The 14,138-nt window shown below is 42.7% G+C and overlaps 2 protein-coding genes across 3 annotated transcripts in view; one reads left to right on the top strand and one right to left on the bottom strand.

Annotated features, from left to right (window-relative positions):
* Positions 1-228: 228 nt before the first annotated feature.
* Positions 229-8,307, bottom strand: LOC132494397 (A-kinase-interacting protein 1-like). Its single transcript, XM_060105459.1, is given in 7 exon segments — positions 229-459; positions 3,244-3,315; positions 4,790-4,894; positions 7,229-7,309; positions 7,791-7,818; positions 7,820-8,007; positions 8,223-8,307. Coding segments are annotated over 6 exon segments (612 nt in total). The 5' UTR covers positions 8,002-8,007; positions 8,223-8,307; the 3' UTR covers positions 229-315.
* A 547-nt stretch (positions 8,308-8,854) lies between these two features.
* DENND2B (DENN domain containing 2B) overlaps positions 8,855-14,138 on the top strand; it is a 176,351-nt gene continuing 171,067 nt past the window's right edge. Inside the window, exons 1-2 of one of the 2 annotated variants that reach the window (XM_060105682.1) lie at positions 8,855-9,180; positions 11,002-11,073. The gene's annotated coding sequence lies outside the window, so the exon portion shown is untranslated. The remainder of the gene's footprint in view (positions 9,181-11,001; positions 11,074-14,138) is intronic. The other variant, XM_060105683.1, reaches the window with a different exon arrangement.

The following is a 14,138-nucleotide window of genomic DNA, read 5'->3' as shown; positions in this document are numbered from 1 at the left end:
GAAAAGGAATTCTCTTCATTTCCAAATTTCTCACTTTACAATCATAATTAACCTTTACTTGGAAAGCAAGCAGTAAAAACTATTCAGACAGCATCATTACACTATGACTTCAGGCAGAAGAGCGTGAGGGGACTTTCAAGTTAAAATAGGCACTGAAAGAGACAAACTCTAGTTCCTAGGAAAGCTAACCCTCTACAGTCAGTCAGCATTAAAATCAGGATTAATGTGTAAATTTTAAGAGGACACATGGTAGCTTTATTCTTCTTGATACTTAAAAAACAAACAAGAAAAAGGTGATGTCTGCGATGGTCAACGTCATATGGGGAAGACCAAGTCCACACTTTGTCCTGAATCAACTGCTACCACGTGAGTCTTCTTGGTCAAGTCATTTACACCCACAGTGATGGAATAGGTCCCTGGATATACTTCTATGTAGAGGTCCTTAGAGATGTTCTCAGCCTGGAAGCAAAAGTGGATATTAGCAGTTTAGAGATTTTATGTCCCAGTGCCATCAGGGCACCTCCTCCCGGCTCCCTCTGTGTGTGATGGAGTGAGGTACTAACGTGGGAGATGGAGGTCCTGCTTTCAAGGCTTGGCTTGGCAACGTAATAGGACTGCCATTTAGGCCAGTCTCAGCCTCTCCTTATGCTTGTTTCCTTATTTCTAAAATTAGCTCACAAGCATGTATGTGAAAACACTAAATTGTTATAGGAACACGAAGGATCATAAAAGGAACACTCTGGTTGGAGTAGAAAGGTTAAGAATCAGGTAGAGGGAAAGGCTAATGACGATTGCTTTGGGGCTCAAAAGTAGGCAGTGGCACTTGTTATCACAGATCAGCAGTGATGGCAAGGCGCTGTGGGATAATGAGAAGTATTCTTTTTAACTGTGCTTTGCTAAGTTCATTATTAGGAGGATGAAACATTTCTTTTCACCTAAAGCTGAGAACACTATGAGTAGATTCCACTTTGTCATGCAGAAAGTCAGCTGGCTGGCTAAAGCCCTCCCTTGGAGACCGGTTCTCCTATGCAGATGGTCCCCAACTTATAATGGTCAGACTTATGGTTTTTTTATTTTACGATAGTGTGAAAGTGATACGCATTCAGTAGAAACCATACTTCCAGTTTTGAATTGTGATCTTTTCCCGGGCTGGCGGTGTGCAGCACGATACTCTCTAGTGATGCTGGGCAGCGGCGGTGAGTGATCTCCCAGTGATCCTCCCACGGGGATCACGAGGGTGAACAACTGATGCACTTATAACCATCCTGCACCCATACAACCAGTCTGTTTTTCACTTTCAGTACAGCATTCAATAAATTATCAATACATGAACTATTCAAAACTTTATTATAAAGTAGGTTTTGTGTCAGATGATTTTGCCCAACTGCAGGGTATGTAAGTGTTCTGAGCACGTTTAAGGTAGGCGAGGCTGAGCTATGATGTTCAGTAGGTTAGGTGTATTAAATGCACTTTTGGGCTTCCCGGGTGGCGCAGTGGTTAAGAATCCACCTGCCAGTGTGGAGGACAGGGGTTCGATCCCTGGTCCAGGAATATCCCACATGCTGCGGAGCAACTAAGGCCGTGCGCCACAACTACTGAGCCTGCACTCTAGAGCCCATGCTCTGCAACAAGAGAAGCCACCGCAATAAGAAGCCCTTGCACCGCAACAAAGAGTACCCCCTGCTCGCCGCAACTAGAGAAAGCCCGTGCGCAGCAACGAAGACCCAACGCAGCCAAAAATAAATAAATAAAAATTTAAAAATAAAAATAAAATAAATGCACTTTCAATTTATGGTATTTTCAACTTACAATGGGTTTATCGGGACGTAAGTCAAAGAAGATCAATACTGCAAAACACTGGAAGCTGGAGTTAGTGGAAAGATTTATATTTAGAGCTGAGCTGAGCACAAGCCATTCTCCAAGGACAGACTTCATGCCTGGCTGGGAAGTGGTCATGGCAGATGTGCAGGCAGATGAAGGGTCTCAGCTCAAATGGCCAAAGAGCAAAGTCACAAACCAGAATGAGCCTGTAATTAAGAGCCAAAGCGCCTATCCCACAACTGGGAGGCCACTAACAGTGCTTACTCAATGCTCAGAAGGAGCCACAGGCAGAAGCTGTTATTTCTACACCACCCCTGGGGATGGGGGGGCAGGTGAACCAAACTACTGGCCAGTAAATTCTGCTAGGAGGAATAAATGATAATATTTATACTTTTATGAAACTTCCTCTCTCACCATCTTGCAAATAGATTTGAAGCCAAGGTTTTCCGAAGCTGCTTTATGCTATATCCTTTCATGCCCAGTTACTGCAAAATTGGAGGCTTATCATCATTTAACTGATGTGAATATGTATGAGAACGCCACAACTATTTATTGGTCATCAACTATGAAAATAAACAAAAGGAGGTTTCAGAAAATACAGCTCTATCAGAATTGCAGAAAGCCAAGGATGCTTCATTTGTCTGCATAAAAGGGGCAAGATTGGCATCTGTGATTCCAACACTGTGAACATCAGGAAGATTAGCATTACCAAAATACAGTAAGTACTGGAGGCATCTAAGCCTAACAACTTGTACTAAAAGCAGAATAGTCTTAGTTGCTACTAACTCTAGTATATTCTGAATCCTGGCTAGTAGCACACTGTATACAAACAAAAATTAAGCAAACTATTGCAGCAACACACCAGAGTTCCATTCCTCAGAATTCCAGCCCTTCCAAGTTCCAAAAGATTCCCTGGGTTCATGAACTAATGAATATTTTATCCTAAAAACATCACTGTATGTTTTCAAGAGAAACATTTGCAGAAAATAGGAACAAATCCCTTCAAATGTTTTGGAACCTGATCTAACCAAATGTATACGTTTCAGAATTTCAGCAATGGTTTTCACTTTGTAAGCAGGAGGGTCAGGCCCCTCCTGCTGCTTGAACAGATGGTGGAATTCCAACAGGACCCGCTGCCAGCCCAGCTGAGCTGTAGGAATGGAGATATGAATACTTTGCATTCTTTCCAACCACAACTATGAGTTCAGGCACAAAGAATATTCCTGAAATTTCAAGTGAAGGAAGGATACCAAGGAAACATAATTTTACGCTGAACTAAAATGTTGTACACTGTCCCCAAGGGTAAAAATATCCCAACTTAAAAATACTATAGATCCAGTACAAAGAACCTTATAGTAACCAGATCAGTTCATGGAATTGCAGTGGTGGTGGAGCCCAGTACCCTAGAAGTTCTGTACTCACAGGCTGGGATGCCTCTAGTGCACACTCTGACGCCTGACGGATGCCTCCAACATGAAGGGGGGTGTCTTTTCTCTGAAGAGTGAGGTAGAAACACTGATTAGGGCCCAAACTTTGACTTCTGGATGGTAGAGAGGAAATTTGTCCTACTTAATTAGGAACTAACAATTGTTCTGTCAGTGTTTTCCAAGTTGTCACCTAAGTTCTTAAGGCTTTTAGTGAATTGTGCGAAGTATTTTTAGTCAGATGTTTACCATGATTACTTTTTATCCTTACATGGGCTTTGGACTCAGATAGACCTGAGTTTGAATCCTATCTCTGTCATTTACTGAGAGGGACAGATTAATTTCTCTATGCCTTGGTTTCCTAGTCTATAGCTTCGGCATACTACACTGTAAGGAAGATCTAAAGTGCAAAAGTGATTGACATTTAACAGGCTCTCAGAAAATAGAATTCTCTTCCAAGGTTCTCCCAGCAGTGGGAGTACTAGAGGGGAAGAGGCTGAACTGAGAAAGTCAATTTCCCTTAGAGGCACCAATTTACGTCTTATAGGAAGGGAGGGGAGGGATACGAATGACTCTTGCTCACATGTAACTCCCTTAGGGTCAAGCACTCTTAAGAGGGCCTAGGCCAGGGCAGAAGAGGAAGCCCAGGATCCAGGCTCTGGTGCTACCCCTTGTACCCCAGGCCAGGGAAACAGGATGGCTCACATCCCTGCGGCCACTCTCCCGTCCCTTCCCTAAACCCACAGGCCAGAGAAATCAGGAATCCAACCTGTGGATTAGACTCTGAACTTAAGTTTGCTATCTTTGAGTACAACCAGGGGAGTTTAAAAAGAAAAACAAAAGCAAAAAAAAGCCTACTCTCCCCAGAAACAACAACAAAGGAGTCCTGTTGGATCAGTTCAACAAGTAGAGTCTTTGGCTTCCCAGAGTGACATGTGGTAAAATACAGGTAATTTGCAGTGAGAGGCTTGTAATTGTTATCTTTAGGAAAAGCATTTTGTTAAAAAGAAACCCCCCAAGGGCTTCCCTGGTGGCGCAGTGGTTGAGAGTCCGCCTGCCGATGCAGGAGACACGGGCTCGTGCCCCGGTCCGGGAAGGTCCCACATGCCGCGGAGCAGCTGGGCCCGTGAGCCATGGCCGCTGAGCCTGCGCATCCGGAGCCTGTGCTCCGCAACGGGAGAGGCCACAACAGTGAGAGGCCCACGTACCGAAAAAAAAAAAAAAAATCTCTTTCATACCCCTAGATGTAGAAGAGGATATTTGAAGCGCTTTTTGTTAAGCCTGTCCAAGAATCCCTTGGCCCAGGACTGCAGGTTCAACTGAAGATCCGACAGTGGCATCAATCTCTTATTTTGGACAAAAACTCCTATTTCATGTTCATTGCTGTAAGTTCTCTAAGGCTGGGAGGTGAAACATTTCTGTTGAGCGCTGTAATGCTGAGTCACCCAGGCATCCAATAATACAATCCAGCAGGAGCTCTAAGATGTAGGGCCTCCTATCTTGGGAAGCTGAGGGCACAGCACAGCACAGCTGAGGATACATACCTGACCATTCCCAGTGTCCGAGCACAAGTGCAGCTTCGACTTCCCTCTGTGATAACGATACACGTGGGTTGCCCCTCCTTCCTCTGGCACAGATGAATAATATTTCTAGAGAAGTAATGGGAAGGATGCTGGGTAACCAAATAGACTGGTCAAATTTTCAAAAAACTCCTTGTTACTTGGGCAAAGTATGGTTAAGGAGGGAGGCAAGAGAGCAAAGGTAAATTACCTGCCCTCTTGAGAGGCCTCTGAAGTCATGTAACAAATCTTGGCCCGTGTAAAGTGGCTGCAGAGAAGGAAACTGCACTTGGCCTTACTTTGCTGCCATCTGCTGCCTCTGTAGGGCAAGAACTCTGGCAACTCAAGCTGGGTAGGACCATGCTCTCTACCAGGTTAAATAATTTTCACAACATCCTCACCCCGAGGTCAAATACACAAGCCCTTTCATCTCCTCTCATGACAACTTCTGACAAACAGGTCTGTGTCTACTAAGTCTCAGACAAGGATAAGAGAAGAGAGAGGTGCGTCTCCTTGAGATTTAGAAATACAACAGGAAATGTAACATAAACGCAACAGCTATGCAGCCATTCTCCCCATGCGGAGGAGGGAAGGGAGAAGACTCCGATTTAAGCAAAAATAATCCAAAGGATCAGAATGCAGTTTTTTTCTTGTCTACTTCCTTCCTCCCCCTCAAAGTTAACCTCAGACTTGCCCCTGATTGTGACTAATGATGAGGACAACATAAGCCTGCTTGTTTTGAACAAAGGGTAGGGACAGTGTTTAAGGCAAGAGACCAAAAGAATGAGAAGCTGGGGAAAGCATGTCAGGACATGGCTCTAATGATGTAATTTAGGGGATGCTTCAAAATTCTGAAAGCAAACTCAAACACCGTTCTTAATTCTATTTCTAGAAAGCTGAGGAGTTCTGAGCCTCCATTCCTTAATGGAGGTTTGAAATAAAGCATGAACTGAAAACCAAAATGAAGAACACCAATTTGCTAAACCTCAAACCAAAGACAAATATTATTCCTTTTACTGACCCATGAACCCAAGTGTTTAACTTGATCACTTTATAGCAGAGACAAAGTTATGGATTTTTCTAAAACCATTTAGCAAAATAATAACATAAAAATACTCTCTGAACTGTATCTCACTGGTTGGAATCCTATTTTTGGAGTCACAAGGATTTTATAAAAGATGTAGAAATATTAGAGATTTTTTGAATCTTAATATTCATTATGAAATTGAAAAGCAGGACAGAAACAAGGTATTCTCTTCCTTCTGCCATACAGACCAAGCACCCTTACAACCACATAAGAATCATAAAATGTTAAGGCTGGAAGAGACCACAGAGTCTGTTTTAATTCCCAGAAGACAGAGAGTACCTTCCATGCAGGTGATTTTCTTGAATGTTGGCTGCCTGCCTTCAACATTCCCTCAAAGTACTTAAAGATGACCTTAGTGTATGGTTTTGAGAAGAGGGCCTTTAAAACCTTTGTTCACCCACTTCAATGAATGGGACCAAAAATCTCACATAAGTCCCCTGTGCTACAGTTTATGACAATTTTCTGATGTTCATCTCTCAGTGGAAACCAAAGAAACAGACTATAAGGGCTGGAAAGGACTTGAAACATCGTCATTTTACCATGTGGGAAGGTAAAGCTGAGAGAGACTAACTAGCCAAAGGCATTATAGCCAGGAAGTGGCAGAACACAGGTCTGATTCCTGGGAGGCTGCTCCTGCCATTAAGCCACACTACCTCTGATGAGGGCACTGCATCTGTGCCACATAACCACCTCTGTGGCCAACAAGTGATACGGACCCAAAGGGGCATACTTAAAAACTACATTACCAGGGGGACTTCCCTGGTGGCCAGTGGTTAAGACTCTGTGCTTCCAATGCAGGGGGTGCAAGTTGGTTGGGGAACTAGGATCCCACATGCTGTGTGGCCACACACACACACACACACACACAAACACAAAAGCACACACTACCTTACCAGGGACTTGGAACAGAGATTAAGATCTAATGGAGGGACCCTGTTTCAGTTTTTGCTTTGAAAACAGAGAGGCTCGGTTCCAGTTTAGAACGATCTTACTGATTAAAAAAAAAAATTCAAAGTTTTAAAAACCGCTAATATTCGGACTTGTTTTGGAATTCAGCAAATAAGCCCCACCCCCCTAAATAATAGTGAGGGCAGATCTTTTCTGGCTTGTGCATTGCTGTATCCTCATAACAGTTGAAGTTAAGCATTCAATATTTGTTGAATGAATTCTAACCTGGATTTATCACCTGGTTTAAATCCTTGGCTGTTTACAACCTGCCCACGAAGGCAGGGCAGGGTGAACAGGCAGTCTTCCAGATTCTCCCTAAATTCCACAAAAATCCACTTTGTGATCCATCAGCAGGCAGATCAGGGGCATGACTTTGGCCACCAACTTACCCCACACTGACTTGAAGTATAGTCCATGAATTCAGCCATTGTTCTGAAGGAAGCACTGAGGGTTGGGTGTCTTTCTTCTCTCTATTTGAATAAACGGCAAGTCACAGGTGAGATCTGTATTCCCTACTGGAGAAGGAGGTCATTTTGGGAATACCTTCCTTTTTACTTTTTGAAAGGCCACTGCAAGTTTAAGTCAGTAAAAGGCTCTTACTGAGAAAGAATTCCAACTCTAAAAGGAATACACAGACATGCACTTTTTCCAGGACAAAGACAGGTTTGTTGGCTTTCCTCTAATATCAAATGGTAGCCTGTAAGAATTGTTGTAAAAAGTAACCAACCAGGGCCGAGCACTAGCGGTCTCTAGCGGTATCCTAAAGCTAGCCAATAGGAATCTGTCAAATGTCAAGCGTTTTCAAAAGGCCTTCCGGTTCACTGTCCTGATACTTAACAGCTTCCGCCAAGGACAGCATCCCTCGGGTGCTGCTGTGTGGCGTGCCCAGGTTCTCAGCAAGCCGCTGCTGAGCGAATGAATGGGCTGGTTCCGCAGCACTGGGGCCCTCACCTCTCCTGGGACAAGGCGATGGGGGCCCTCTTTCTCTGTAGGGCCGCTCCCGGGAAATGACCCCCACGCTGCCTTTGGGAAGCTCCACCGAATGCCAGTCCACCGCCCTCCTTTTGGCCCGCTCCAGCACTTCTTGACCCAGCCTAGCCGAGCGTTGCAGGGAACGTCGGTCCACCCCGTTCAGCGCCGCGGCCGCCAAACAGTTCTCCATGTCTCCCTGCGAGGGCACATACACACAAACACCGGCGGGTTAGCGGGCCTCCGGGACCCCGCTCCAGCTTGGGGTCGGACCCAGGGCCTCGACCTCCCCGGCGACCGCCACCCCCCGGCTCCGCCCAACGAGCTCTCCAGCGGGCTCGGTGTCAGGGGCGAAGGCATGCGCGCGGAGGCCCTCCATTTCCGTCTCCCCCTCCCTCGCTAGGAAGCCCTCACCCAGCCGGCCTCTCAAGGCGCATGCGCTCAGCGGTCGAGGGAAGGCTGGGCCTGGAGCATCCTGCGCCGGCGCAGCAGGCCATGGGCGGTGAGGGGTCGAGGGGCGTGGCGGGGGCGGTGAAGAGCACGGCCAGCACAGGACAAGCCTACCGTGTCCCGGCCGCCGCTCCAGTGAGCGTGTTTCCGGGCTAAGTGCCAGAGCGTAGGGGGCGGGGCGGGGCGGGGCCTGCCAGCTGGCGGGTCGCGGGAACCGGAGTCGACCTAGTGGCGGAGGCTGTGTGTCCACGCTGTTGCAGGAGCCCCTGGGCCAGGGTCTGGCCCTTAGAGGTCGTCTCCGCTGCTCAACGCGGAGAACCTGGTGTAAAGTCAGGTGGTCTGTTGGGCTAAGAAGTCGTGGGGAGTAAGACGCGTGCCTCCAGGCGCCTATTAATGCCTGGTCTATATTTTGGGATATCGCTACTCTAAAACCTCTTTTGTTCGGGCGATGACTAGGATAGGCCAAACAGTGCGGCTGCCACAGTGGCGTTTGGAGGAGGGAGTCTGTCTGGCCAGCAGGCTGTGGGCTGTGGGCTGTCCGGCCCACAGGGCCAGGGGTGCCTGCGTTGTGTGTAGGGCCTCTCGTAATCCCCTCGTGGTTGCTTCCTCACTCCTCCGGTGAGAAGTATAGACTCACACCTTTTTTGGAGGCCTATTCTCTCGGGGGCAGGGGTTCACCTTTCAAGAATAGTTGCCCCACGTTTAAATAAGGAGCCGTGCGTCTATACCTTCCATTCCACGCCACCGGTTATCTGGTAGGAGATACAGGGTCTCACTGAGAATTAGTGACTTCGCTACACCATCCTGGCGCGCAGCGAAGCCTTGTTGCTCAGGAGGGACCACTTTAAGGGCCACGAGGAAATCCTCAGTGCTGAGGAGGTCTCCTCAGCAGATGGCTTGATTAGCAGTTCTGAGCTATCAGGTGTGTATGAGGCTACTACTACAACCTCCATCTGCACTGTTGCTCATTTCCTGCTTTCCTCTCCGAGCGGAATTGAATGGAAGTCTTCATTATCCTCGGGATAGTTTTCATTGTAGGGGTTTTCTAAAACTTTTCCTTCAATAAGTGATTATCAGGGGCCTCCTTTAGACCATAGTGGTTTTATGCACAGGGTCCCAAATATCCAGTCTGGAGAGCTGAGTTTGAATTCAGACTCTGTCACTTTTTTGCTGTGTGATTCTGGGCAAACAAGTTAACTTCTTTGAGCCTCACTTTTCCTCATCTCTATTCTAGAGGATACCAATAGTACCAATCTTCATAGACTGTGAGCTTCTTGAGGACATGGACCATATCTGCCTTGTTTACTGAGTTTAAGAGTCATCTAGTATTTTATTTGCCACAGAAGGGACTGAAAATAGCGACTGAATGCATGAATAGGTTGCTGTAAGGATTTTGTGAGAGAATTCCTGTAAAATACTCAGCACAATGCCTTGCCAAGAATAAATGCTCCATAGATATAGCTACCATTACGTGCCAGGCACTGCCCTAGGAGTGGTGGGGAATACAAAGTATAAAGGAGAACTTAAAAGAGGGAATGATGCACATAAAATCTGTACTGCTAGGAATGAAACATTAAGATTTTGTTCATAAGCTGTTTGCTGTAAGATTGATCCAGATAAGTGCTACGAAGCTTAGAGGAGAAATATATATTGTTCAGCTGGGGGATCAAGAAAGGTTTTGTAGGAAGGAAACATTTGAGCTGGGCCTTGAAGGATGGCCTAGGAATTAATGGGAGAAGGGGTAGTTAAGATACCTGTTAATTGCTCTTATAATGAAGGTAGTTAGGGGTGAGATAGAATTTGTTCTTCTTTTATTATTTATGGATTTCAAGATCCTGGCTCCATAACTGTTATCTGTGTCTGTGTAAGCATGAGCAGACTACTTAACTATTCTATACCTCAGTTTTGCCATCTATAAAATGGGAATAATAACAGTACATTCCTCATAGGGTAGTTGTGAGGATCAAATAAGTTAATATATGTAAAGTGCTTTAAATAGTACTTAGCACATAGTAAATGCTCAATAAATATTAGCTAGTATTATTTTCTTCATCAGACTTCAGCCTTCTCTCCCAATATGCCCTCACTCATCTGAGACTACATCTATACTGCACCCCACTTGACTCTCTTCCCCGGGATTCTATTACTGCTCTCCACTCCCAGTTCCATTCCAGTTGAAGCATTATCTTTTTGTCAAGGGAAGTTTTTGAAATCTTCCATGATTCCCAAGTGCAACCTATGTTTTCATGGCTTTTTTTAAAAAAAAATATTGTGGTATTTATCCCAATCTGATTTAAATTATATGTAGTTCTGGTTAGTTCTCTCCTATCAGCTTATAAACTTCTTGAAGGTGGAAACTGTTCCTTATTTGTCCCTAAGTATCCAGGGACTGTTGAGCAGTAGGTGTTCAATAGATATTTGTTGAATTTACTGATTGAATTTTTAATTTAAATAGATTCCTTTTAGGCCAGATAAGAATTGGCTTGTTAAAAAAATCCATGTACATACACTTTAATAAATTCAATGAATATTCAGTTGTAACTAATTTTCCCAGAATTTAACATTTAGAAATATATGGGAAAGAAGTTGCTTGGAATGAAACTGAAGCCTGAAGACTGACATGAAATTAAATCTTTGTGTTTGTCTTTATGTTTATAAATATATATGTATATATGTTTAAAAATAATTTCAACGTTTGTACTGTAAGCCACAGATTGAGAGAATCCTTTTTCTCTTTTTTAAGATTGGATGGAAAAAAATGATGGAACATGACCTGCCATCAGGACCCTTGTGAATCAAACACAGCCCAAGCCAGGTACTCCTGAAAGCCACTGGTAGAGACTTAGAAATGGACCAACAAATAGAGGGAGGGCATATAATCAGGAATGTACCTGATCATTGATGGAGAAAGAAACCATTGGTATAAGTCTTCCATGATTTCTCTCTTCATAAGGGTAAATTCATTACAGAGAACACATGGAAGTTATTTGTCTATGTTTGGGGGAATAGATGACTGGAGGAAGCCGTTATTCCTGAGATCTGAGGAAAGAGATTGATGCCATATTTGGGACTTTTTGAGGACAAAAATCTAGTGAAGAGCAGTGTAAATTCTTTTTCTCTGTATGGAGGGGGCAAAAAAGGGTTAAAAACGTAGGATGCAAAAGTGGGTGTCATGCCAGTTAGACAATGATTTATACTGCACATACCAAAGAATGTATAAATCATTTTATCTGACAGGTGGTGTTTTTATTTCTTCAGCAGACTTAGAGAGCTTTAGAATCATTATAGCTTTGTAAAGTAGTATTACAGTCATTAGATCATGACTGAGTCATTAGATCATTCATTTTGCCTGATTACATCAACTCATTGGGTTATTGGGGAATGAAAGAAACTCATCAAAATTGCCATCGCAATTATATAGATTAAAGAAAATGAATCCAACTTCTGAGAATTAGCTTTCACAAAATGTTAAAAATTGAGTGGAAGTTAAAAAATTTATTGCAGCGCAGGAATGATTAGTGAAAAGTTTTGTCATTTTAAAAACATCAGAGATTAAAGGAATAGTAATTTTGGAAGCTATAAATAATTGGAATCCATGTAGAGTTTTAAAAAAACTACTTTGAGGCATAATTTACATGTAAAATTCACCTGATCGAAGTATACAATTCAGTACATTTTAGTTAATGTATGCAATCATCACCACAATCCAGTCTTGGAACATTTTCATGACCTAAAAAAGAACCCTAGTGTCCACCATGTGCAGTCAGTCTTAGCTCCCACCCCTAGACCCAGGCGAACACTATTCTGCTTGCCATTTCAATAAATTTGCCTTTTCTGTCCAGTGCCTATAAATGAATCTTATAATATGTGACCTTTTTGTCTGGCTTCTTTCACTTAGCATGATGTTTTTGAGGTTCATCCATATTGTAGCCTGTATCAGTACTTCATTCCTTTTTATGGCTGAATAATATTGCATCGCTGTATTAATATACTACATTTTGTTTATCCATTTACCAGTTGTTTCCAGCTTGGGGCTGTTATGAATAAGGCTGCTATGAAAGATTGGGTATAAGACTTTGTGGATACAGGTTTTCATTTCTCTTGGGGAGATACTTAGGAGTTAAATTGCTGGGTGCTACAGTAAATTTATGTTTAACATTTTAAGAGACTGCCAAACTGTTTTCCAGAGTGGCTGTACCATTTTACATTTCCACAAGCAATGTATGAAGGTTCCAATTTTTCTACATCCTCCTCAGTGCTTGTTATCGTCTTTTTTTTTTTTTTTAACTTGGCTGCGTCGGGTCTTAGTTGCGGCACGCGGGATCTCTCGTTGCAGTATGTGGTTCAGTAGTTGCGGCTCACAGGCATTCTACTTGTGGCGTGCAGCCTCAGTAGTTGCGGCATGTGGGCTCTCTAGTTGTGATGCATGGGCTCCAGAGTGCACAGGCTCAGTAGTTGCGGTGCGTGGGCTTAGTTGCCCCACAGCATGTGGGATCTTAGTTCCCCAACCAGGGATTGAACCCATGTTCCTTGCATTGGAAGGCAGATTCTTAACCACTGGACCACCAGGGAAGTCCCTGTTATTGTCTTTTCGATTATAGTCATTCTAATGGGTGTGAAGTAGTATCTCATAGTGATTTTAAATTGCATTTCCTTAATGGCTAATGATGTTGAACATGTTTTCTTGTGGTTATTAGCTATTCCTATTTCTTCTTTCATGAAATATCTATTCAAATCTTCTGCTCCATTTTTAAATTTTTTTTTTAATTGAGTTATAAGAGTTCTTATTTTTAACAAGAATTCTTTATCAGTCATATGATTTAGAAGTATTTTCTCCCAGTCTGTGTCATGGCTTTCCTTTTCATAATAGTGTCTTTTGAAGCACAAACATCTTAAATATTGATGAAGTCCAACTTACTAATTGTTTTCTTTTATGGATTGTACAATATTTTTGGTGTCATATCTAAATATATCTTTGCCTAACCCAAGGTCATGAAAATTTTCCCCTATGTTTTCTTCTAAAAGCTTTATATTTTAGTTTTTACATTTAGGTTTATGCCATTTTGCATTCATTTGTATGTGTTATGAGGTAAGGGTCTTTATTCTTCTCTTTACATGCAGATGTCCAATTATCTTAGTACCATTTGTTGAAAAGACTATCCTTTTCTCATTAAATTGTTTTGGCACTTTTGTTAAATATCAATTATTTAACAAATGAAATATAAGGATCAGCTTTTGAATTTTTAATTCTGTTCCATTGATCTGTGTTTGTCCTTATATCAGTATCACACTGTCTTGATTATTATAGCTTTCTAGTAAGTTTGGAAATTGGCAGCTATGAATCCATCAACTATGTTCTTAATTTTCAAAATTGTTTTGGTATTCTAGGTCATTTGTGTTTTCATAAAATTTAAATTCAGCTTATCAGCTTATGCATAATTATTAGGATTTTGATGGAGGTTATACTGAATCTATAGATCAATTTAGGAAGAATTGTAATCTTAACATTAGGTTTTTGAATTCATGAAAATGGAACATCTGTGTATTTCAGGGGTTTTTTAAAGTTTTTCTCAGCAATGTTGTATAGCTATTACTGTACTCTTGCACTTCTTTTAACAACTGTATGAAATACTTAATTTTTTATGTCATTGGGAATAGAATTGTTTTCCTGATTTTATTTGCAGATTATGTACTAGTATATAGAAATATAGTTGATTTTTACATATTGATATTGTGTCCTGTGACCTTGCTGAATTCATTTGCTGGTACTAGTAGGTTTTTTGTGGATTCTTGTGTTCATTGCACTTGGAGTTCATTGCACTTCTTGAATGGGTAGATTGTTTTTCCTCATATTTGGGAAGTTTTGGACCTTTTTTTCCT

Source organism: Mesoplodon densirostris, chromosome 7 (assembly GCF_025265405.1).
Source record: "Mesoplodon densirostris isolate mMesDen1 chromosome 7, mMesDen1 primary haplotype, whole genome shotgun sequence".
Taxonomy (NCBI): Eukaryota; Metazoa; Chordata; class Mammalia; order Artiodactyla; family Ziphiidae; genus Mesoplodon; species Mesoplodon densirostris.
Note: the sequence above shows the minus strand (reverse complement) of the source record. Positions and strands in the feature narration are given on the sequence as shown.